Source organism: Anoplolepis gracilipes, chromosome 5 (assembly GCF_047496725.1).
Source record: "Anoplolepis gracilipes chromosome 5, ASM4749672v1, whole genome shotgun sequence".
Taxonomy (NCBI): domain Eukaryota; kingdom Metazoa; phylum Arthropoda; class Insecta; order Hymenoptera; family Formicidae; genus Anoplolepis; species Anoplolepis gracilipes.
Window position 1 is genome coordinate 13,762,561 of NC_132974.1, and position 24,652 is coordinate 13,787,212.

Genomic DNA, 24,652 nt, shown 5'->3' on the forward strand with positions numbered 1-24,652 from the left:
TATTACAGAATGCGTGTATATATATATATATATATATATATATATATATATATATATATATATATATATATATAATTCATAAAGAATAAAGCAGTTATGAATTTTACAAATATTCTAATCTCATTTTTTACTTATATCCTTTTCTGCATAAAATTTCCCATCTATATATATATATATAACTTATATCTCTTTTATTAAATCATATATCTTTGGTGTTACAAACAAGTTTCTTTATCCTCTGTACAAATAACTTTTCATATATATATATATAACTCTTTGGAAAATTGAGAAAATATTTTTCCCAAAGAGAAAGACTCGAATCTATACAAGTTGAGATTTTTTCACGCGAATTTATTTATATTATATGTTGTCTTTTGCATGCGTTGTAGAAAAACAAGTCAAATTATTTTGAATTTAAATTTACGTCGTCCGTTGAAACTCCTTTCGATTATTTTAAATAGTCGGGCACACACCAGCGACTACTTGTCCATAGGCTCGTTCGGGCCTGATGCCGATAGGTTTCGAGTTGATCTGAATGTTGTTGATGCAACCGACATATTGAGCCTGCGAGGTGCTACCTTGCAGTCCTCTTCTCAACAGCAAGTGGCCACCGATGTATATCGGCTGTCTCGACAAGACCCTGCCCATATTTTTGCCGCTGATTCCGGGCGGCACTGATTTGTGATCAACTGACAGCAATACCGCGTTCTTTTGTTTGACGGCTATTTGGAAAAAGAAGGGTAGCAATTAGCAATCGTAAAACGCGAGTAACTCTAGTATAGAATTATTAGTTTCAATTAACAAAAGTAAACTCTAGATTAATAAAAACAATTTTTAAAATTAAAATGACGATTTTGAAAACTGATTTTTTTACAGAAAGTAAAACAAAAAAATTAAATTGACTGTCGCGTGACTTTATACCTCGAATATTGTGCCAGTGACCGTCGCACAGGGAGTTTGGTTTCGTCGGGTCATATGAGGTCTCGATTAAGCCCTTTTGTGTCTTCACAAGGAACTTGACGGTACCGTTGATCATCTCCAGCACGAGATAGTCTTTCTTACCGTGCACCGATAGCAAGTGTCCGGACGTCGAGCGCGGTTTTATGTCCATCTGGATGTCAACCTGGCCCAGATCGCTGAATCGGTCGACTGTAAAATTAATGACAGAATGTTTCTTTCGATTGATAATTTTCGATTAATTGTAACGCGAAATGGAAATATATTTCTAGCGCTTAATATGCTTTCTTGAGATATTGTCTGGTACATGGTTTCTCACCTGCTTTGTACAAGTTACTGCCATTTCCTGGGAAGAAGAAGAGACCAGACTCAACTCTCTTCGAGCAAGGTATTACTCCTACCTTCTCCGACGGTTCTCCGACAGTTTGTCCGTTCATCATGAAATTTGCTAGACAGCCGTTGAACGTCTTATTGATACCCTAAAAGGGATTCAAAAGATTTGTATTATACATACTCTTGCAATCCTTAAATATTTTCTCTTCAAGGGAAATTAATCTGGCAATCTCACAATATTTGTATACGCGATGCTGGATATTTCTGGCAAAACGCCACCCATGAAGAACGGTGGATTGACGTTAATGGTTGTAGCGCCTCCTAGCGAATATCCTGTCACTGGATTCTCTTCGTCTACAGTCAGTGACCCATAATTACCTTCTCTCTTGAAGATTACTATGTGCCACTCGTTGTCGTTAATTTTCTTCTCGCTTTCCAATAACGCGGAGCCACTTCCGCAGTCGAATATGTAATGAACCTTGAAGAATTATTTTTTAAGATAAAAGTGAGATGATTTTGCTGTGTGAATTAAAATGCTTTGTTACCTTTCCATCGAGCACATATAGGGCGATTAAGTTTCCATTATTGAGACCGGAAGCGTAGAATATAATTCCATTGTCTGCCGTCGTTTTTATATCGATCTGGAAATCGTAATCGTCCTTGTATCTTCCCTTCAGCGTCCTATATTCTAATCTACTGTTCTTCGCAACACCTAAAATAATTATTAACTATTTAAAAAAATTTTGTAACACAATTGATTAAACTAAATTTGTGAGAGAATGTAATATTTCCACCTATGAATAATTCCATTTATTTAAAAATACATACCAAATCGCCAAGAATTTTTGACATCGGGATCCACAGCCGGGTAGTACGGCAGATGACATTCATCGATAGTTTGAGGTTGCTGTGTGGTGGTCGTGGTAGTGACATCATATTTAGCAACGTCAAGTCGCCCCTCCAGTTTAGGTTCTTCCTCCTCATCATCTTTTTCTATGTCGACATCTACAATGTCTGAAAGAAATTTATACGTTTCTGTCTTATGTCGTCTCATGAATACTCATGATATGATAGAGTATGATTTTCATTTCTTGGAAAAAAAAAATTTTCTCGTTTCATTATTATTATAACTTTGTTTTGCTTACTGATTTGAGTTGACGATTCCACCGTATCCTCGGGAAGTTCCGGCAGTAATGGTGGCAGAGGTTCAGGTTCGACGACTGGCGGTAAGGCTAAATAAGCAAATTAGCGATTAAAGCGATTGAATATAGAATGATGGCTTAACGATAATTCGACATATTATTACGTACGCGTCTGATCGCCACCCTTGCACTTTCCTAGAAACGCGTGCGGCCTCTCAGTGGTATTGGCAAAATTAACAATGATTTTGCTGTTGACAGTCGCATCGCCAATGCAGCCAACGAAGGGCGCAACATCAACATCAAGAGTTGATGGCACTCCGCCGATGTATAGACTGCCGTAGACGAAAGATAATTGTGGTGGCACCGAGTCGGTGCTATAGCTCTTCGTGTCATCAATGTCGAGGCTGAGAGCCGATTGGTCGTGAGTAGCGGTCACAACGTGCCACTCATTATCGTTAAACTTGACGTCCGACGGACTAGTCCTGAGCTCTTCACCTTGGCTATTGAATACCAGATGGCCGTCTCTCAGCGACAAGAAACTATCAGCTGAATTTTCTGGATCATCCGTCGTCGCATAGAAAATCAGACCGTCATTGGCCAAAGTTTTAAATTTGAGATTCACTTGGAGACCGTTGGATTCCAAGTTACGCCACCTTACGTAGCCGGGCATGTTTTTCTCGAAGGAGACGAGGCTAGCAAACTGAAAGAAATAATTTTAAGAGTTGGAGAAGTTAAGAGATAGAGAATAACGAAAAGTTTCATAATAATTCGAGAAAACACGAGTTGTTTAAATAGAAATCTGAAACATTTTGCAATCCGCCTTACATTTCGCAAATAAAAGAAATTTTAATTACCCTGACTGGACAACCAGGCATGACTCCAAATGCCTGTACATTACGAGTGAGATCGACCGAAGTATCGAGAATGACAACATCGTCGATGCAACCTTCAAAGCCATTGTTGGTGACTGACTGAAAATGATGTTTTGCGTTAGGTGGATATCCACCGAAGTAAATGTGATCCGATGTAGCTAAAGGTTTCACGGTTCCTTTCTCTTGTTTCGACGCGACTGTATGGTCATCGATCTTCAACGCACCCATTGTGTCATGTCTGATGGCCTCCAAAGTGTGCCAGTTACCATCATTATATTTGTCGACAGATTTCATGGCAATTGAACCCTCGCCAAGATCAAATTGATACAACACTCGACCATTTTGTATCTCCAACGATAAGAATTGCCTGCCTTTGCCCATTAGATAAATCAGTCCGTCTTCCGCGAAGGTCTTGAAGGATAGTTTGATAATAAACTTTCTAGTATCTGGTGTGATCTGTGAACTCCTCTTACTGAGAATTGCGTATCCGTGTCGATCGAAGCGGTAACCCCTGCTCGGCGCGAAGTTGATAAGCTTATCACGTTCAAGCGCACTCTTTCGGTTATTCTCGCCGTCGACAAAGTTCCAGAAGGACACCGGTATATCACCTATCACCAGCTCCTCCATCTCTCCCTCGAACGAGGACGCGGTCACAGCGTCTTGAATATGGAAGGATGATGGATATCCACCGACAAACAACTTTGAGTGCTCTTGATCCACGTTGAAAATATAATAGGAGCCTGGTAGCACTCGCTCCTTTGCGTATAACGTATCCTTGCCTTCACCGATGTCTTCACGGACGATCAACTTTACGTTCTTGCCGGTCCTGGAAGTTTGAGGACCATTGATACAAAATTGCATATTAAGATATATTAGATTTTGAATCAAATAAAGCTATGAGCCAGTGTTAACCTGTCGATAATTATCTGCCGCCACACGTTATCCGATACGAATCTATTATGAATTATCTTTTCGGGTCCGGATCCCAGATCAACTATAAGTACGGGATACCCGCTCTCGATTAATAGCGCCATAAAATCATGCTGCAAAATATAAATATAAGTCGTTATCATTTTTTTTAATCCAAGTTTATTCAACAGATTCGTCCGACTCACCGTTTTAGAGCGTGGTAGTTTCGTCTTTTCCTCGTTACCGAGATACAACAGGAAACCGTTGGTTTTATTAGTCCTGAAATATAGAGAGATCTTGGTAGACGTGGCTAGCAACGGCAGATTTTCTGGATTCTTCAGTTCCAGAGTTGTGTTCCTGTAGAAAGTTAAGCCGGTCTTATATCGATTCGCCAGCTCTCGCGCGTTTGCAATTTTGATTCTTAGAGCTTCGATCTTATCCTGCAGGTCGTTCCCGATACTATCGATTGATTTTTGGTTTTCATTTAGACTGTTTAGCAGACTGGTGATATTCGGCATTACTTTGTCAACAATATCTAGTTGCTTGTTTGCCTGCGAAATGTCGCGAATCGATTCCGATGTATTTTTCGACAGATGCTTCGCCTCTCGAAGGTCCTCCGGAATCCGATCCACAATACCGTTCATGTTGTCGATGGCAGATTTGATATTGCGCTCGACGTTTACCGCCTGATCCACGGCATTATGGGCGACTGAAGACGATTGTGAAGGAATATTACTGAGAGTCCTAAAATTTTATTCATCCGTAAATAATAAAATAATTCATTTGTAACGTAAATGATAAATTATATAAGCTCTTCTCAATACATATACTTATTTCTATGATAAATAAATTTAATTTTTTAAATAAAATTTTATAATAATTAAATAATTTTATATAAATATTTATAAAAAATATAAAATAAGACTGTCTCTCTTTTTTTCTTTTTCTTAAAATTGAAATACTGTAATTGTACTTGTTAATAGAATCGAGAAGTTCTTTGTTGTGTTTATTTTGGTTGTCGATTAGAGTCGCATTAGTTCTTGCATCTCGCAAATCATTTTCGGGCTGTCCCGTTGTGTTCGTCAGAGCGAGTTGTGCGGCGGATAACAGCTTAAAGCATTCTTGCTGAGAATCCAGCATCTTTTGCTCGATTCCATCGGACTGGATAAACAAAATAATATACATAACAAAATTAATTAAAATATAATTTTTTTCTCGCTAATTTAAATATAAAATAAATAAAATAAAAAATATAATTAAAATAAGTAAATCAAGATTATATAATAATAATTAATATAGTATACTGAGCTCCGTACTAGCAATGTTGCATTGTCAGCAGCGATTATAGCGTCGTCCGCAGCATTTTTCGCGGCTTGAATTGCAATTTCGATGTCCCTATATGCCGAAACGGCTCTCACTGCGTTAGTATTGCGAGTATCGGTTAGCAAACTGTCCAGTTCCAACGAACGATTATACAAATATACCGCATGCGAATGAGCCTTCTGCACCGGTTCAACTAGATCGATTAACATTTGATCGTTTTGAGTAATGGTATTGGTCAATTGGGCAGCCGTGTCGCCAATAGCATTGGTTTCTAAAAGAAAACATTTTCATCACCTTTATAATCATTTTCGCAATTATTTTGATCAATACGTCATTAAAGCAATAAGATTAAAAAATGAGACTTACTCAAAATATCAAGATTGATTTTAGCGTCGTTAAGAAATTCGCTGGCATTTCTATTGAGCTGCTCGCCGGCTTCTAAGTCCTCTTTTGCTTCAGCCGTGGAGTTTTTCACTACGTCCAAGTTACCGGTCTGCGCTGAAATTCTGTTCTCTCGATTCAACTTATCGACTGTACTGGCCAGTTCTTGAGCCGTCTGCGCAATATCTAGCAGATCATCCAGTTTGGCGCTGGCGTTCTTGATCTTATTGCTGAGATCTGACGCAGCAAAGCTCAAATTGCTGACCGGAAAGTTGTACTGCTGCATCTCGGAAACTAGGATGTTGGCCTGGTCCGCTTGGTCCACGGCATTGTCCCGGAATTTGATAAAGGAGACGTCTTTGATCCTCTTCAGTATATCCTTCGCCTCTCTTAGTGAATTGTCGACTTTGGCGCCTGTTCCTAATTCAATGTTCAATACTAATGATTGCACTTCCGATACAATTAGATTTACCAAATCGATTTTGTGTGCAACATCTTCTTCCAGGGTATTCATATCCCGCAGCGTGTTTTTCGCATCGTCCTTCCACTTGACACTGTCTTCGGCAGTGAAATCAATCTGTCGTTTCTGATTATACACTTCATGCTCCAATCGTTCTAATTTCTCTTGTAATGGCAACAAGTTCACTCGGCTTGGATCTAGCAATCTAACTTCGGGATACAGCTCGTTAGTTGTATCGTTGATAAACTTGAGTCGTTGGTTCGTAAAGTAACCTTCTGCAACGGTCTGAAAACATATCCGAAGTTATATACTTATTTTACATATACATATGCACATATATATTCACGAAAAATATTTTCTCCTTCCTCTGCTTACATTAAACTCGCGCGAAATGGGTTCCAATAAATCTTCCAATTCATCCGTGACATCCAAGAGATTTCCTGTACAAGAACCACAAGAGAAGCAGCCCTGTGCCGGGATGAGCACGTGTCGATACGGACAATGGTCGCACTTTTCACCAATCACACCGGGTAGGCAAGTACACTGACCGGTAGTTGTGTTGCAAGACACGCCGACGGAATAACCAGTGTGACATTCGCAAGCTAAAATAGATATATGTGACGATTTTAATCTTGATCTGCGTAAATTTTGAATTATCGTAAATAATTACTGTTCAACATAATAATTATTGAATGCTCTAAGATTCAGTCTAGTTATCTATATATGAAACATGATTTCTTGAATAAAATTTAATATTAAGTGATCTTTATAAAATTAATATTAAGAATAATGACTCAATAAAGTGACTTTACATGTGCATCCGTCCGGTTCGTAGTTCCAATATCCTTGGATACATTGGTCGCACCTGCGACCGGTGACGCCAGGCATACACTTGCACTGTCCTGTTTCATCATCGCACTGACTGCTCTCTGAAGCCAGCCCGCAATCGCAGGGTCTGCAGCCTTCGCAGGCACTGAAGCCATAATGATCAGGCGCGCAACGATCGCATTGTTCGCCGATCACGTTCTCTTGACAGAAGCATTGGCCGCTGTAGCTATCGCAGTGCTCCAGCCCGCATTCGTCGCACACGCAGCTGCGACAGTCCTTTCGTTCCACGGCGTCACCGAAGTAACCGGGCGCGCACAAATTGCACGCCTCGCCATAGGTGTTATTCAAGCATTGTAGGCACTGACCAGTGATACTGTCGCACGAGCCGATCTGATTGGTGTCGATGTTGCCAGAACATTCACACAACTTGCAGTAGTCGCCGTACACCTCAGGATTTCCGTAGTAACCGGCAGCGCAAGCCTCGCAACGAGCGCCATAGTATCCAGGTAGGCAGTCGCAGCTGATCTTATTGCCCTCGTCATTCACTTCGCAGCCGGTGGCGAAGTTATTAGAAGCGACTGGCAGCGGGCACGCGCAGATCAGACAATCTGTTGGCGTTCCCACTGTAGCGTTACCGTAATAGCCTTCTTCACAAAACTCACAATGGTCACCGATGGTGCCATTTTTGCAATTCTGAAATATTAGAGAAAGAAAGTTATAAACTTTTATTGGAAAAGTCTGGAAATTTTATTCCAAGGTGAAGATTTCCTTCCAACTTACTTGACAAATTCCGGTGTTTACGTCGCACGTGGTCGCGTGACCATTGCACTGACATGGTGCACAATATCCTCCGTACGGTCCTGATTTGACTCTGTAGTAACCCGGCGCGCATTCTTCGCACGAAAGTCCTTGATAATTGGGTGGACATTGACACTGCTCGACGCTACTAGCTGGAACGCTGTATTGAGCCGAGTACTGTTCCGTTGTGACATCCAAAGTTGCATATGATAGTCTACAAAAATATCAAAAAAGAAAAGAATAAAATTCATTCATATTTTAATACATATAAAGCTATTATGAATACATACGTCAACATGATACTGGGATTCCAATATGTAGCACGCACGTATATTCCACGTAGATTTTCCAGAACTACCATAATCTGTTCTCTCGTAGCGCTGAGTCTGTTGCTAGTCAAAAAGTTAGTTTCGACGAGACGGACGGATGATCTAAAGTTTACAAAGGACGGCGGCTGTTCGTCAGAATAGTAGAATAGGGTGGTATCGGCACCCTGAAGAATCACATCCGCGGCGCTGACAGCTTTGCCGAAGGGCCCCGTACTATAGTAGACGGTGTAGTTGAAGTAGCCGCCATAGGAGGTCAACTTTTTGCCGAGGTAAGTGTCAGGTGCTGAGAAATAGACAACGTCCTCCAAGGTGTCATTGGTGTCGCTAAGGAGGACTGTAATTGTAGTATCATTTTCCGCAAGATAACTCGGCAAATTAGTGAAATTGCCGTTTTTATCTATAGACACGACTAATTCCCACTCGGTCATGTCCATGGTGTGAGTCCAGTAGAGGCTCGTAGATGCACATCTAGTAAATAAATGACAATATTTTATTATGTTCTAAGATATATATATAGATATAATATTAGAGATAACATTTTTTTCTAAGCAACTAATAAAAGTATAGAAAAGAAACGGAAAGTATAGTTATAAAAAATAGTTGTAATGATAAAATGTAATAAAACCTGGTAGTTTTGCCAAAGCAGAAGCACTTGGTACAGCCATCCTCGTTGTCAGCTTGAATATCAAAGGTGCCTTCACGGCACACGTCGCAGGCTTGACCTTGCACGTTCGCTTTACAGAAGCACTCGGCTGTGTACTGATCGCAGATATCACCGGTAGTACCGCGCAAATCGCAGTCGCAGCGCTCACAGTGCGGGAATTGTGAATAACCAGCCTGGCAGCGGTCGCACTTACGACCTACTACATTTTCCTTGCAACGGCAGCTGCCGTCGAGCAGGTCACACTGCAGATCACCGTCCAGAACGCCTAGAGGCGAGCAGTTGCACTCCTCGCAGCCAATAATCGGGTGGAATCCATAGGTGCCTGCCTCACACTGATCGCATCGGTGACCTGTCACTCGTGGCGGACAGATGCACCTACCGCTATTTGGTTCGCAAAGCGCGGGACAGTTGCACGGTCTACATCTAGGGTAGCCGTAGAAACCGGTCCGGCAGATCTCGCAACGTCTGCCAATAATGTTCGCTCGACAGGGACATTGACCACCGAACTTATCGCATTCGAAGCTGGTAGAGCCCTCGACGTCGCAGTTGCACGGCAGCGCACCATTGTTGTAATTGGCCGTTAGCGAAAAGCTGGAATCACGACAGAAACCGTCTTCGGTAACATTTATGGAAAAATGATTGCTGCCGCAGCGCTTGATGAACTCTTTGGTCCGGTCAAATTGTAACTTGTCGAGAATCTTTTCGTTATATTGATCCGCCGGGATTACTAAGACATAGTCCAGCCAGATGCCACGGCCGTCACCAGGCTCCTTCAGAGTCAGTACAAAGTTTTCGATCAACTGGAATGTCGTATCGTCACCGTCGATCTGACGTACGATGCTGCGGCAGCCACTGTTACTGGGACAATGGGGAACCGGCACCTTCGCTTCATAGAACTTGCCGTTTTGCACTAGTACGTCCAATTCGAACTCAGGATGATCTGGCTGATAATATTGTATCACGAAGACATATTCTCCTTGCTGGGATACATTCGCGTGAATATCCACCATCGCGTCGCCATCACCCAAATAGATTAATTTAGTAGCGTTATCATAAATACCAGGAGGTCGATGTTTGGCCTCGACAACGCCGCTGGACGTTTCAAACTCTATTTTTTTGGCGTCGGCAGCACCAGGAAACTGTCCCTGTACACATTTACCATTCTTCCTCACACATATGGACTTGGGTTTCACGTAGTCCAGCGACCATTGATTATAGGGAATCGCTACTATCGAGTCAATCGCAACATTCGAAGTCGGCTCACCGGTCAACACCAAACTGACATAGTTTGACGGAAAGTTCATGACGGCTACCTTACCATAAGTATCGGTGACGACTTGTCGGCAGGTGTTAGTATATCTGCAAGGGTTTAAAGTGGCTTTTCCTTTACCGACAGTATTAGCTTCGATTAGCAACACTGACGTGGACCGCTCGTCTCGCGGAGTAACATAAGTCACCACGAGGACATGAGGACCAGGTTTGCTAATTCTCAGCTCGAAATGGATCTGTTCCTGCTGATTATTGATGAGCGGTACCTCCTCTTCGTTAATCTCTTGCAGAGTCTCGCGATCAGTGAAGTATTCAGTCAATGGAATTCGGACCTCGTTCTCATCGAGGAAACCTCCACTGCCGTGGACCGAGTCAAACCGCGTCAAATTCGGATATCCATAGTGTCTGCAGAGTCCCCTGTAGCTGACTTCGCAGGGTACGTTTACATCTTGCGTTAGTATGCCACCCTCGTAGTATTCAGATGGTAATAAAACAAAGTAGTCGAGGAACAAACTCTTTTTCGTGGCGATTTTGATAGACCAATGCCCAGGATCCATCACCATGGGCGACGGATGAATGCCATGTGCTCCGGCGACTGTTACGAAGGAAGGTTGACTGGTCGGCTTAAAATTCACTTTAAACTGCTGTTCCACCTCGGTCGGATTGTCAGGAGTGATAGTAATGGTACCGAGAATCGGCTCACTGTTGGGATTTACGTAGCGCAGGACCATTCGGTAGAGCGAGGACTTGCCAATGCCCACACCTAGCACGATTTCGTCTTGCAGGGTGGAAAACACGGCGTAACCTTTCCAGCTGAAATCCGGGAAAAGATCCTCCGTAAAACCGTATCGAACGGCGCTGCCGCTGGGAGTTCTACCGTCTTCGGCCTCGTATTGGTATTGATGAAGCGTAGGGAAATAGTGCGCCTTCAAGGGTTCTTTGCACGTTAGACCGGTCACCCGTGGTTGGCAAGGACACTGGCCAGTCTGTTTGTCGCATATCAGATTGACGGAACCGCCGACGTCGCAAGCACAATCTTAATCAAAAATCGCACAGATATTGCATTAGATATTTGATAATTAATTACGGAAAAGAAGATAATTGGTTCGACTTACCTGAACAACCGAACAGATTACTCTCTTGAAGATTGTACGTTCCATCAATGCATCGACTGCATCCTCTTTCGGTCACGCCAGGCTTGCATATGCACTGTCCACTTTTAGTGTCGCACTCGCCGATACTGCCAACGACTCCGGGAATGTTACACTGGCATTCTTTTGAATACAAATATATATTCTTTATGTAAATAATAGAATTATAATATACAATTTTCCGTATATATTCATATCATATTATATATAACTTTTTTTTGTATTAAGAAATTATGATTGTTTTTAAATTGCATATCATCGCATATCGTATTACATAATAGTATTTGTTACAGTAATAATAATAATAATAATGTTGTTATAATATATTCTATAATTTTGCAATAGAGTTATTAATTCTAGAATATAGATACAAGTTCAAACCTTCGCAACCATCTGGATTGTAAGGCTGTAGATTCCAATAGAGCGGCTTGCATTGATTGCATATTCTACCCTCGACTCGGTCCTTGCACTGGCAAAGTTCGCCGGGCGGTAGAGAGCCGCAACCTTGAAAGGTCGCGACTATGCCAGCCGGATCACAGTTGCAACCCTCGCAGGTAGGAAAATTGTAATAACCCTCTTTGCATTGTTCACATCGGATACCGTCAAAGTTTTCACGGCATTGACATTTACCTTCACCATCGCAGGAGACGCCGATCGAGCCGTGACTGTCGCAATTGCATGCTAGAAAGAGAAAGAGTCAAAAAATTTACGAGAAATTTAATTAATAATACTATTAATAATAATTAATATATTATATAAAATTCATTAATAATCAAATATAAAATAAGTCAAACATTAATAAGATTTATTATTTAAAGATAATAAAATCCAGAAAAAACTCGATTGATTTGTGTAATGTAAAGAATTTCAGCGTGATTCACATACCGATGCACTCTGGGTATTTGTAATATCCTGGGCTGCATTGATCGCAAGTCCTTCCGGCGAAATTGGCGAGACACGAGCATTTGCCCGCGGAATCGCAACTGATGCTGGACGAGCCGACAGAGCTGCAGTTGCACGGTCTGCAATTGGGATAGCCATAGTATCCGGGAATGCATTGGTCGCATCTAACGCCACCATATCCTTCCTTACACAAACAAACACCATCACTCTTGTCACAAATGCCAGGTTCTGTTCCGCGCGCATCGCAATTGCAATCTGCAATTTATATAAAAAGAATCATCTTCAGGATTGACATTGTTAATTTGGAAACGTATTTTTCGCGTATATATATATAGAACACTTTCTCCCGTAGAAGCTTTATAAAATGTTGAAAGTTATTTAAAAAATATTGAAACACTTAATTATTTTTTTATATGTATATTAATACAGCAAAAATATTTTATATATAATAGGATATATAATAGGGAAATGTTAAATTGTTAAAAATAGAAAACAATAATAAGTGAAATTATTATTAGAAAGCGAATGCTAAATCGAATTTTTTTATATTATTACCATTTGTAAGCTATAAGCCTAACATTCTATCGTACTGTCTAGCTGTAAAATGTTTTTTCATGAAATGTGATAAATTAAATTGCGACATCCATAGCGATAATTAAATTGCTAACATACATGTGCATAGAGGATAATTGAAGTAACCGTCCTCGCAAATGTCGCATGTTCTGCCGCCGTAATTGTTCTTGCATGTGCAGTTGCCGGACACTACGTCGCAGACGTCATTCAGGGCACCCAGAGGGTTGCAGGCGCAGGCTGAAATCATAATTATCTTCTAGTTAATTTAATGATATTTCAAAATACAGATCAACCTCGAAGGGATTCACTCACGTAAGCAATCGGGAAACTTGTAGAATCCCTCAGCGCAGAGATTGCAATAGTGACCGGCGTAATTCAGCTTGCAGGGACAATAACCGTCTGTCGCTTCGCAGTGATAACCGTCAGTTCCCTGCAAGTGACACTCGCAAGGTCGACAAGTAGGATAGCCGAAGTATCCGTAATTGCAGGAGTCGCAGTTCGGCGGCGCGTACTCTTTCCGACACTCGCATTTCCCCGTGGAGTCGGCGCAGTTTCCGGTGGAATAAAAATGATCGCAGTCGCAAGCTTAAATTAAACACGCGAAAAGGCCGTAAGAAATAAAAAATATCACAGATTAATTTATAATTCAAGGACTCACGTTGACATACGTCGGTCGCGTTGAGCGGTTTGTCCCGAGGCCTGAAAAATCTGGGTTTGCAGCGATTGCAATTGATGCCCTCAGTATTGTGCTTGCAATTCTGACATACACCACCGCCCTCGTAATTGCCATGAATGTCCAACGACAAGTGTTTCTCGTCCATTTCCGGATCATAGATGCATTCGTCCGAATGTCCGAAACAATTGCAAGCTGCAAAATAATGTAATATTTAAATTAAAAATAAAAATCATTCAATTTGTTATCATAGCGAAATAATTTGCTTTCAATGAAATAATTTTCAGAATAAATAAGAGAATTAACATTCTTCACTAATAATTGAGAAAATTTTGCTATTGAAATGACTGTATCAGAGCAGCAAACTTTCTTTCTGCTATCGAGACGAAAAATTATTCTTACGTTCGCATGTGAATTTCTTAGATGCTGTAGATTGTTGCCACTTCTTCTGCTCGAAGCCCTTGCAACAAGTCGCGCACTGAGGTCCGCAAGTGTTGTGCTGACATCGGCAGACTAATTTCTTCGGCATATTAGGATCCTGAATATCGCAGATATCCGCGTGTCCGTTGCACATACAACGACCACCAATGCTAATATCCTTGATTGAATAAAAGTACTGCAACAAGTAAATAATAATATTTTTAATAACCGATCTCTAAAAAATATATACATGTAGAATTTTAATTACAAGTTAAAAACAAGTTCTAAGAAGTTGTGTGTTCTTGTATCACTACACAAATATTTGTACAAATAATGAGGATTAAAATTAAATATAATAATCGTAAGCGAAACAAACTTACTCTCCTCGTGACAGTGGGATCCTGACGAACGACAGACATCAGGTGACCCAGCAAGTTCTTCGTCCTGAGAAAGCGAAAACGGACATTGGTCGCTCGCGTCCATTCTTGCAGTAGAGTTGAATTGAAGTAGTGTTTCGCCGAAGGCCGATTGTTCAGAATCGAGATTGGGATCTCGCCACCCTCGAGCGGAACAACCTGCGAGAACTCAGTTGTGCAGATCACGCTGTCATCTCGAATAATTGGCTTGTGACTATCCACACCGAAATACGTCAGACAGTCACTGGCGGAATCCGAAAAGTACTGCCAGGGCGACCAAGTCTTGCCGTAATCCTTCGACTTCTCCAGAATCCACAGCCCTGGCCGGGGAGAGTTTCCCATTCGTACGTAAACGTAAGCCACATGGAATTCCTTCCATAAAGCGAAAAATTATAAATTAAAAAGTTTTCTATACGTTCTAATCAAAATTTTTTTCTTCCAGTTTCTTGATTTATCCTTTATATCCTTTATTTTTAAATAAACATTATACGTGTGCAAATAATAAATCTATAAATAATTTCTCTCTATCATCTAAAATATCCTCTTATCATGAATTGTTATCGTGAATTGTTACATTATTTTATGAAGAAATACTACTCGTAAATTTATAATTTTGAGTCTTACGATTAGACCCGCTTTGTGCGCTTGTTGTTTCAGACAGAGTAATAGGAACCGAGGGTAAAAAACCCAAGACTGAACGCCAGATGTGTGCTATGCAGGGTTTCGGTGTTATTGACATCTCAAGTGCATGGGTTGACAGACTTGAGAGAGAGAAAGAGAGAGAGAGAGAGAGAGAGAGACATATGTATATATATATATATATATATATATATATAAAAGGAAAAGTATATAGATAGATAAAGAGTAAAAAAAATTTATCTTTTTTTAGATAATATAGATTTAAAAAATTAGAGAGCGTATAATGGATTTACAACAATATATCAGGATTAATAAGAGATGAAATATGATGATTTAAAAAATCGCTTATGTAGATAACTTAGTAAAAGAAGAGAAGGTGGAGAAGAAGAAGATAAATCATGAGATAGAAAGAAAGAGAAGCAGACATGGTAAAACGTCGGTGTAAATGAACCTTTCTAAGAAGATGATTAGCAGAGACGCGCGTGCGTTGCAGCCACGAAGTTAAACTTGTGATAACAGCTAATATACATTGCAAGAATTAAGTCAAGTCCAGGTACGATCAACTATGTAAAATCTCTCGTTAGATATTTGCTAATAAAAATTATACAAAAAAAAAATATTCAAACAATTTACATTTAAAATTCGATTTATCCGTAGACAATAGTTTTTAAATGCTTATAATTTCCATTGAAAATATTGTCACTTTACTAATTGTTAATAGAAACTAATTTCTTTATAAAAAGATACAATTAGTGATAAATTTTTCCGGGAAAAATAGGCCACAATTAAAACAATAATGAAGATATCGTTGAAATCGTTGATATCATTTTCCCTTATTTCTGTCTTCGAATCTCGAACTTCCCATGATTCTCCGGAAGCGAATCAAAGATAAATCTTCCCACTTGCAGGAAAACGCCTACTCTATTATGATAGAAATGTTTATTGTCGCCGATAAAGCGATCGCGTTTCTCATTATTTCCTGTCGCTTCTGTGTGAATCACGAATCCTTTCGATATATGCTATGACAGCTTTGACATATATACAACTTTTGTACAAGTTTTTATACAACAGAAGTTCATACCTGTCCTAGATCAATGGTCAGATTCACTTCGTTATATTTCATCCCTCTGGATAAAGGCGGTGACTGCCACCAAGTTTCCATGCCATCGACCGCATATTCAGGCGGGTGCCTCTTTTCGGGATTATCAGGATCACAATAATCACATACCTGAAGAAAAACGAAATTTACACGCTATATTAAAAAGAAAATTAATTAATAAAGAGTCAATTAATCGAATTTATTTTAAAACACATGACTCTCGGATGTTAAGTTTATTTTTTTTAAATCTATAATTTATTAAATTCATGCAAAAAATTCGAAACAGAATTTTATTTCTAATTTTATATGTCGTGTATAGAGAAAGCACATTTAAAGAAATAAAAATATTATATGCAAAATGCACGCATGTACATATATTAAAGATATAGAGGATATATGTATTAATTGCAAGATGCAACTCAATAAAATTATAAATAGATTCCTATCTTAAATTTTTGTCGCAAATGATAGATTTAAATTAAACTTAAAACGAAAATAAAATGAAAAAAATTCTTTAGAAACTTGTTTAAAGAATGTGTCGCATTTTATTTATTTTTTGTCGTATTTAATTGGAATTATGAGGAAATATTTTTAAGAATGAAACTTAATTGTTCAAAGAACAATTTTTAGGAAGAATCGAAAAATAGATATGTGGAATAAATAGAGATTTTTCTCTTTGAAATCTATGTGGACCATCCATGACATCAGAAAGTCTCTTAATTTTTGACGAATGAACGATCAAGTGTTATCGAGAGGTCATTGGTATCTTTTATCAGACTCGCGCTGCGGTTTTTTCTTCTTTTATTTATACAGAGAGGTAGAGAGTCGTATATATGCCTCATGATCGAAATATTAATCGGTCGGCAAAATTGTGGACCAGTAATTTGATAATTATAATGTAGGCTGAAATTGTCAAATTCGATAATTATACATTATTAATCTCATGGAAAAAAAATTGATATACACGTAGCATCTGTTAATTATTTATATCTATGATATAGATATATATTCTCCGTTTCTATTTGCGATGATGAAAGACTGCCGTTACGCTTTCAGGAAATGTGACGTGATCCTGCGAGTTTATCGCATTCTTCTAACACAATTATAGATCCTGCGGACTGGTTCTTAGCTGAATCCTTCTTATATAAAAGCCTTATAATCGTCTTTTGTCCTGATTTGCTGACAAAACGCTTGTAAGTTAATACGCGAAAGTATTAATTTTCGGAGCGAACATGACAATGCTTGAGAAGACTATAATTATTGATAATCAGTAAGGGGTACATAATTTACGTACAGAAATAATATTCTATCTAAAATACTATGCTATTTTTAATATATATTAGTTTAGTACATCAACCTTGTGTTTTATATACAAAGTTCATAAAATAATGATTATATTTTTGTAAAAATAATTTTATCTCACGATGCTGTAGATATAATTTGCACGCTTTGATAGCGTGTAATTTACAAATAATTATATATGTTAAATATAATAAATATATATATATATATATATATGTTGTCGAATTTTTATTAATAAACTCTTGTATATAAATAAATAAATAAACAAATAAATAAATATGTATGTGTGTGTGTGTGTGTGTGTGTGTGTGTGTGTGTTACGTGTGGATATTGTGTATGTGTGTGTGCGTGTGTATATTCGGCATTCGATTGAAAGCTGATCTTTTATAAACGATTTCATTCATGTTCCCCGTCAGAAGTGATTATTCCTTATCGTTATTTTAAGATGTGAAGAGAGACCGAAAAAGCTCGTTCGGTAGATAATTATAAATGTTTACACTAATGTAACACTTTGATGATACGCATAGTTTTCTAAAATTTTACGAAACGGGACAAGAAAGAGAAGTAGTTAAGCGTCAAAACCGATAAACTCTTGGACTAGTAAAGTTTAATGATAATAGATATAGTTTAGTGTACAAAACATATATATCACGATTTCTTCCATAGATAAAAATATTCATTATATTCATTACCTAACCGACTTTTTAATACACAAACTTCGAAATTTTAATAGATTATTGCATTTAAAATTTAAATGTTAATTTAAAATGCGAGAGAGATAAAAGTATGTGGATCTTTTCATTAATTTTTATCTCTAAATAAAAAGGTCGGGGCGACCTTATAATAATCACAATATAAAATTTAAAAATTCATATAGAAATGTTTATATATACAATATATTATTATAGAAATTATATTAAAAATATATTTATATTGGGATCATATATTGTTAGAAAAATATCCTTCATTATATATCGCTTTCTTTCTTATCATTGGCGCTTACCTGACCCTGGATCAGATTGATATCTTCGTCCTGATCGGCATTCGCGCCAACAAGCTTACAATAAAGTTCCGGACCGGTGGTGTCGACGCCGCACGTAGCCGAGGCGACGATCTTTTTACCCTCGGCCAGGTTGAAGTACGGCGGCGTCAGGATCTCGCCCTCGGACAGCCGGACGACCAGCAAGAGGCCAGCAAGGATCGCCGGCAAGCGCATCCTGCCAGCGGCAGAAAGAGACACCTCTCAAGTTCCTTCGAGAAATCGTTTCGCTCCTTCCTTCCTTCCTCTCTTCACTTTCGTCTTCCCTCCGCGCACTCACTGCCACTCTCTTTCTCTCTCTCTCTCTCTCTGTCTCTCTCCTGTCCCTCGCGAAAGACTATGATGCTTGCGCGCCTTCTTGATGTCGACTGTCCGGACCAAACCGGAGTTTATCCAGTGCCGTCGACTCGCTGGTTGAGGAGAACTCGGTGGGGGTGGAAGAGATCAGTGGTCTTCAAGTCGGAGCTTGGAGACCGTTTGAAAATTCGAAGCAGCTCGGGCACTCTGAGCTGCTTATAAATTGACCCCCAATTTCGTCACTAACTTTAGTTTTTGTCCAATAGTTTTAAAATAATAAGAAAGTAATAAAAAATAAGAAAAACAGTAGAAGCTTAAATTTTGTCGCAATTGTTTTTTACAGAATACTTGTAGACATTTAGATATATTCCTTCAAAATATCCAAATTGTGTGTGGAAATTTTCATATATGGCTTATGTATAATTTAATTAAAAAATTTCTAAGAGAATGCAACGTTTATTTATAAGAAATATTTGTAATCATTTTTTCGCGCGAAATGAATGGCACAATTATTGGACGTAACAGAACTTTGAAGATCACTGATTTAGAAGGATAAATCGAATTGAAGATCGAGAGCACATAGCATCAGACGTCCATATACTTTCTTATATAGAATATAATCTTGTTTATGGTTCTTTCTTTTCAACGTTATCTTGCAATTCAGATCGATTCATAAAAACAGACTCAATTATCTTATGAATAGAAAATATATTGTACTTTAATGGACAATTGGATATTTAATTTTGAAATCTTCTCTTCATGCTTGTAATATTTTTTCATATTCTTTAAAATTATAAATTCTCAGATATATAATTAATATATATAATAATAAAACTTTTTCTTACTAGCTCTATTATGAATGTTTAATTATATAGTTTTAAATTTCTTTTTGTCTAAAATATTATAAATTATGGGTAAAAGAAATAGATCATATGTAGAAGCAAAAATAATTTCTATGTTTTATTATCAAGAATAAGAGAGGATATATACCTCTTGATTCTTAATAACAAATGTACACCGTGTGAACCGTCAATTTCTCACGGAATCCGCTTGATTAATTGTACATTTTTTTCGTTCATTTAATCTTGTTTTAATGGATAATTTCTATAGTAGAGAGCGGAAAACATGATGCTGGAGCTGAGCAACACCGAGATGATAAAATTTCCTAACAGCAGTAAGTCAGCCGAGTCCATCCATATCGTGAACACCCTCGCTAAAATATAATATTTGTTAGGTGTGTATCTGATTCTCATTTCCGCAGATTATGCTACACGCATAAAACTGGAAACTTAACTTACTCAAGTTCGTGAAGGCGGATATAAACCAGGTGAGGGGCGACACCGACTCTGCGTTTCTAGCGCGAAGTATTGCCAGTAATTGAACGACTTTACTGGAAGCGGAGATAGGAGTACACATAGGCTAAAAAGTAAAATAATGTATTTTTCGAAAATATTATTTTTTTCAGAATAATAATTCTAAAAAAATATTTATATTTGTAAGAAAGAAAATCATTTGCGACATATATTTTAGCGTTTGTATATATACTAACCGTTAGAAATGAAAGTATGATTTTCGGAACAATTTCCAACAGCAAACAACCGCTCAACGCAAAGTATACAATGGCACATATTAAGGACCAAATATTGATCATGTTCAAATATTTCATTACGAGGAATATCAGTATATATTCTTGCAATAATATTATCGGATACTCCAGGTATGATAATAACGAGTAGCCATTTGCGTAATTGTAACTAGTCATTACAGTGTAACTAAAAAAAAAAAAAAAAATAATGTTGCTTGATTATTTATGAAAATTTTCGTAAATCTTTGCGAAAAATTACCTCGTCAGTTCTAAGAATAATCCTAGGGTGGATATTCCATCGGCTGATTTCACGGAAATCAGTTTTAATATCTGCGGAACCTTCAATACGAAGCACATGCCTATCGTTATCAGGCTCAACAAGTCCGCAAATTGTTGCAACAATGTCATTTTCTCGTTGCTTTCTTATTGCTATAAAAATTTTCAAAACTAAACTATAATAATTATGGCATTTTTCGTTAATTATTTTTACGTGATCGGCGGCTCGCAATAATTTTATCTTATCTAATCTATCTCTGCAAATAATAAGCCGTATATTAAACACTAATTGAGGTGCATACATTTCGGCTTTTTAGTACCGCGTTTTGCGAAACATATATGTTTACAAGAATTAATTCGTACAAAATTGCCACTTTATATCACAAGAATCAGAATTTGTTACGTCAAAAGAGAGAAAGTTACAAAAATAGATTGTACTGAGGCATGATGAATTACAAAAACATATATCTACTTACGCCGATATTAATACTCTGTTGCGATAATAGCGGATCATTGTGGACGCTTTTCTCAACGATATCGCGATGAATTTTGATACAATGACCACATTTTTATGTCATATATTTACCTTTTTATTGGCGATTCGAGAGCGAGCGCGCGCGCACGTTCTTTCCACCTAGAGAGTACCCAGCGTACGCTCGTCGTGACGTTTGACACCTGTCTATTCTCGAATAAACGGCGAGAGCTTGCTGTCCTATTTTACTCTGCCATTTGTACAATCAACCGAGTATCTGTGAAACATTGCACCAATTCACGAGCGTCGCGGACTCGCGTTTCGCGCGGGTCATCAAAATCATTCTCGCGTTACACTGGACTGCTTGCTATCACCCCTCACTTTATGATCACCAGATCACCTTATTACGTTCAACTGTGTACTGTATATACACTGTACTGCACATCGTAACTCTCACGACCTCTCGCGTTACATCCATGAATACTTAGGAAGATTGATTAGAGGAACTGTCACTTGTGCGGTACATTAATATTACAGATTACTGCATTATCAACAATCTATCAAGAATATCGACAGTAGTATAATTCCAATTTTTCGAACCAAAAATTTTAATTATAAAATAACAATATATTTTTTATACTCATATTGTTAGATAATTCTTTTAAAGAGAAGTTTTTTTAAAAATGAAAAGTATATACCGAAAATTTTAATTTCACTATTAATATAAAATATGAATGAAATACATTTTTTTTCGTTAGTTTCTCCTGTTTTGTACAATTTTTTGTTCTCTATATATATATATATATATATATATATATATGACATAATATATTCATGAAAAAAAAAATAACAAAAGGAAAAAGAATAGCATTTTGTGGAAATAATTTGGATATTATGTGGAAATTTTATGTTGAAATGTGTTGGCAATTAGCAATAATAGAGAATAAAATTTAAAATTGATTTTTATTCGGTCAGAAATATTTTTATGATTGTGCACGTAAGATTACGTGTATTTTAATCGAATAAACCGAAGCCCATATCATCATCTTCTGACTCGGATTCCTCCTTCTTTTCTTCTTTCTTTTCTGCAGCAGCGGCGTCGGCAGCTGCGGCTGCTGGAGCCGCTACAGCAGTGGCGGCAGCAGCAAACTTGCTTGGATCCTACAAATTATATATATATATATATATGCAGTGTTCTTAATAGATGCAATCAATTGTACGAGAAAAAACATATATATTATATTATGTTCAGACTGCGTTTTTTCACGCGATATTTCAACCATGATCTTGACGCACCAGCGGGTCCGGCTATTTCTAGCTCTGATACGTGGACCAAGATCTTCAGACGCGTAATGTTTTCATCATTTAATTCGTTTAAGAAATTTAAAAAATTGAAAAATATGTAAAATACAATGTATGTGTACGAAATCGTACCTTGATGTATTCCTTGATAGTAATAGCTTCCGGAAATTCGACGTCAGTAACGGCAGCGATAGCCAACAGATTCTTGAAGCCATTTGCAATGCTATGCGGTGCACTGGCAACCGTGGGATAACCAATTGACAAACAAACTGAAGCCAAGTTTGCAACTCCGGCCAAGAATTTTTCACGAAGATCTTCAGGCTTGATGTCTAGAATCTCAGGTGCAAAAATAGTACCAGAGTCGTAAACCTGTTCGACTAATAATCCGTAAGAAAAAGGAGAAATGTTTAACATATTCAAGAGAGTAGCTTCAGAAGCTCCCACTTTGTCACCAGGTTTGAGGATGTGTACATCGTTCTGAAATATGAGATTACATTAGCGAGAATCAGGAAATAATAAATTGAAAAATTAAATCTAGTAAAAAATTCCTCAATAAATACTTACTATAATTTCAATAGTACCCTTGGAAATTTTAGTCGGTATACTCAATGCTTGGAAGAAAGAAGTCTTTTCAGGACCAAGTCCTGTGTTTTGAGCTGGAATGATGACGCTCAAGGGTGCGATGGCTCCCGCCCTGGCAGGAGCGCGCACTTTATTTTCCAGTAATTTGTCCCTTACTTCGATCAAGTCCCCTCGGGTGAAAACAAATCCAACATTACCACGAATGTGAGGTAATAACTTCTCCAGTGCCGCGTTACGTTCTATATGACCACGAATTGCTTTTCTCATCATGGTATTTTTCCCCATAAGTACCACTGCATTTCCACGCAGTGACATACGGATTTGCTGCATTTGCTTTGACCCGACATTGTCCGCGCCCACAATAAAGCATTTGGGGTAATCGTCCAATAGTTGCTAAAATATTTGTAAAAGAAAAATCACTATAATATATTATAATTTTACATGTATGTGTGTATTGTAGTTTATTGTATATAATTCAGACTGTGTTTTCACACAATATTTCAACTATGATCTTGACGCATTAGTGGGTTCAGCTATTTCTAGCTCTAATACGTGGACCAAGATCTTCAGACGCGTAACATTTTCATCATTAATTCAAAAATATATAAAAATAAAAAAAAAAAATATATATATATATAACAAAAGCAATATCATAAATTAAGTTTGTATATTTCATAAAATTAACAAATTAATTAACACATTTCCTCTTCTTGGTACACTTGAAAACCTATCATGTCTATACTCATGTAACTTTGTATATCAAGGTATTTTTAGCACCGAGTGTACAAAATTACGATATAATCAAATAACGCATAAAAAAAAAAAAAAAAAAAAATACTTACAACAAGTTTAGTGAAGTAATTTGACTTCCATGTTGCTTTGTCCTCCCTACCCATCGTGAAGTGTGTAGGGACACCTTGCAGGAATTTAAGGACTGAAAATCATTTAAAATAAAAATTGAAATTATATCTATATATAAAAAAATGAAAACTAATGATATTAATATTTAGTTCAGAGTGTGATACATCGTGCATAAAATACGAGGGTTCCACAGAGGTATCGGGGGGGTTGGGGAAAGGGACTTGTGTGCCCCCTCGTATTTTCAAGTGAGTTCCGATCATCATTTAGTATATATATTTAAACGAATAAAACAAAAATGGCTTAAAATCTTTTAAAATGCAACAAATAATAAGAAGGATAGTAAACGAATATTTAATTATCTAAAACCACATGGCTTCATTAACCTCGCAACCGATATATATTCTTTAAATATATATTTAGTATATATTCTTTTTAATTTTTATATACACTGATATATATTCAGTATCCTCCTTTAACAATTCTAAAATAGTTACTATAAAATATATAAGTTTTCCATATTGTAGAAATAATACAAGCTTGTTCGAACTTACCTCAGCAAAGTACAACACCGTAATGGAAAAGGAAACGGAAGTTAGGACATCAGTTAAACATGGCCGAATTAAGAGCTCGTGCACAAAGGACGCGTCAAGGTGCGGCATAAAGCGACAAGATAGCCAATCAACTTACAACTTATCCAAAAGCGAAAAGTTGATTGGCTCGCACGTTGCTTCTTGTCGTGCGTGACGTATTAACGCGTCCTGTGTGTAAAAGCCCTAAGGACATGACACGTGTGCAAG

At 37.8% G+C, this 24,652-nt stretch overlaps 3 protein-coding genes across 3 annotated transcripts; all 3 read right to left on the minus strand.

Moving 5' to 3' along the window:
• Nucleotides 1-330: 330 nt before the first annotated feature.
• Nucleotides 331-18,848, minus strand: Lana (laminin subunit alpha). Its single transcript, XM_072892783.1, has 29 exons — nucleotides 18,445-18,848; nucleotides 16,122-16,268; nucleotides 14,366-14,773; nucleotides 13,968-14,181; nucleotides 13,551-13,760; nucleotides 13,205-13,477; nucleotides 12,992-13,129; nucleotides 12,302-12,574; nucleotides 11,798-12,097; nucleotides 11,381-11,539; nucleotides 8,958-11,301; nucleotides 8,294-8,800; nucleotides 7,986-8,217; nucleotides 7,190-7,898; nucleotides 6,753-6,979; nucleotides 5,903-6,662; nucleotides 5,530-5,807; nucleotides 5,187-5,374; nucleotides 4,420-4,957; nucleotides 4,217-4,347; nucleotides 3,287-4,130; nucleotides 2,601-3,132; nucleotides 2,436-2,522; nucleotides 2,119-2,304; nucleotides 1,836-2,002; nucleotides 1,526-1,768; nucleotides 1,277-1,436; nucleotides 922-1,149; nucleotides 331-722 (listed from the first exon to the last, which is right to left on the minus strand). The coding sequence occupies exons 1-29, from the start codon at nucleotides 18,655-18,657 to the stop codon at nucleotides 454-456; spliced, it is 10,965 nt and encodes a 3,654-aa protein (XP_072748884.1). The 5' UTR covers nucleotides 18,658-18,848; the 3' UTR covers nucleotides 331-453.
• An 864-nt stretch (nucleotides 18,849-19,712) lies between these two features.
• On the minus strand, nucleotides 19,713-21,533 carry LOC140666065 (solute carrier family 66 member 3). The gene is made up of 5 exons (XM_072892805.1): nucleotides 21,225-21,533; nucleotides 20,622-20,791; nucleotides 20,327-20,549; nucleotides 20,076-20,196; nucleotides 19,713-19,990 (listed from the first exon to the last, which is right to left on the minus strand). Exons 2-5 carry the CDS (start codon nucleotides 20,768-20,770, stop codon nucleotides 19,857-19,859), a joined length of 627 nt encoding a protein of 208 aa, XP_072748906.1. The 5' UTR covers nucleotides 20,771-20,791; nucleotides 21,225-21,533; the 3' UTR covers nucleotides 19,713-19,856.
• Nucleotides 21,534-22,054: 521 nt separating this feature from the next.
• Nucleotides 22,055-24,482, minus strand: Rplp0 (ribosomal protein LP0). The gene is made up of 5 exons (XM_072892745.1): nucleotides 24,407-24,482; nucleotides 23,837-23,928; nucleotides 22,977-23,387; nucleotides 22,545-22,889; nucleotides 22,055-22,271 (listed from the first exon to the last, which is right to left on the minus strand). Exons 2-5 carry the CDS (start codon nucleotides 23,888-23,890, stop codon nucleotides 22,125-22,127), a joined length of 957 nt encoding a protein of 318 aa, XP_072748846.1. The 5' UTR covers nucleotides 23,891-23,928; nucleotides 24,407-24,482; the 3' UTR covers nucleotides 22,055-22,124.
• Between the last annotated feature and the right edge of the window lie 170 nt (nucleotides 24,483-24,652).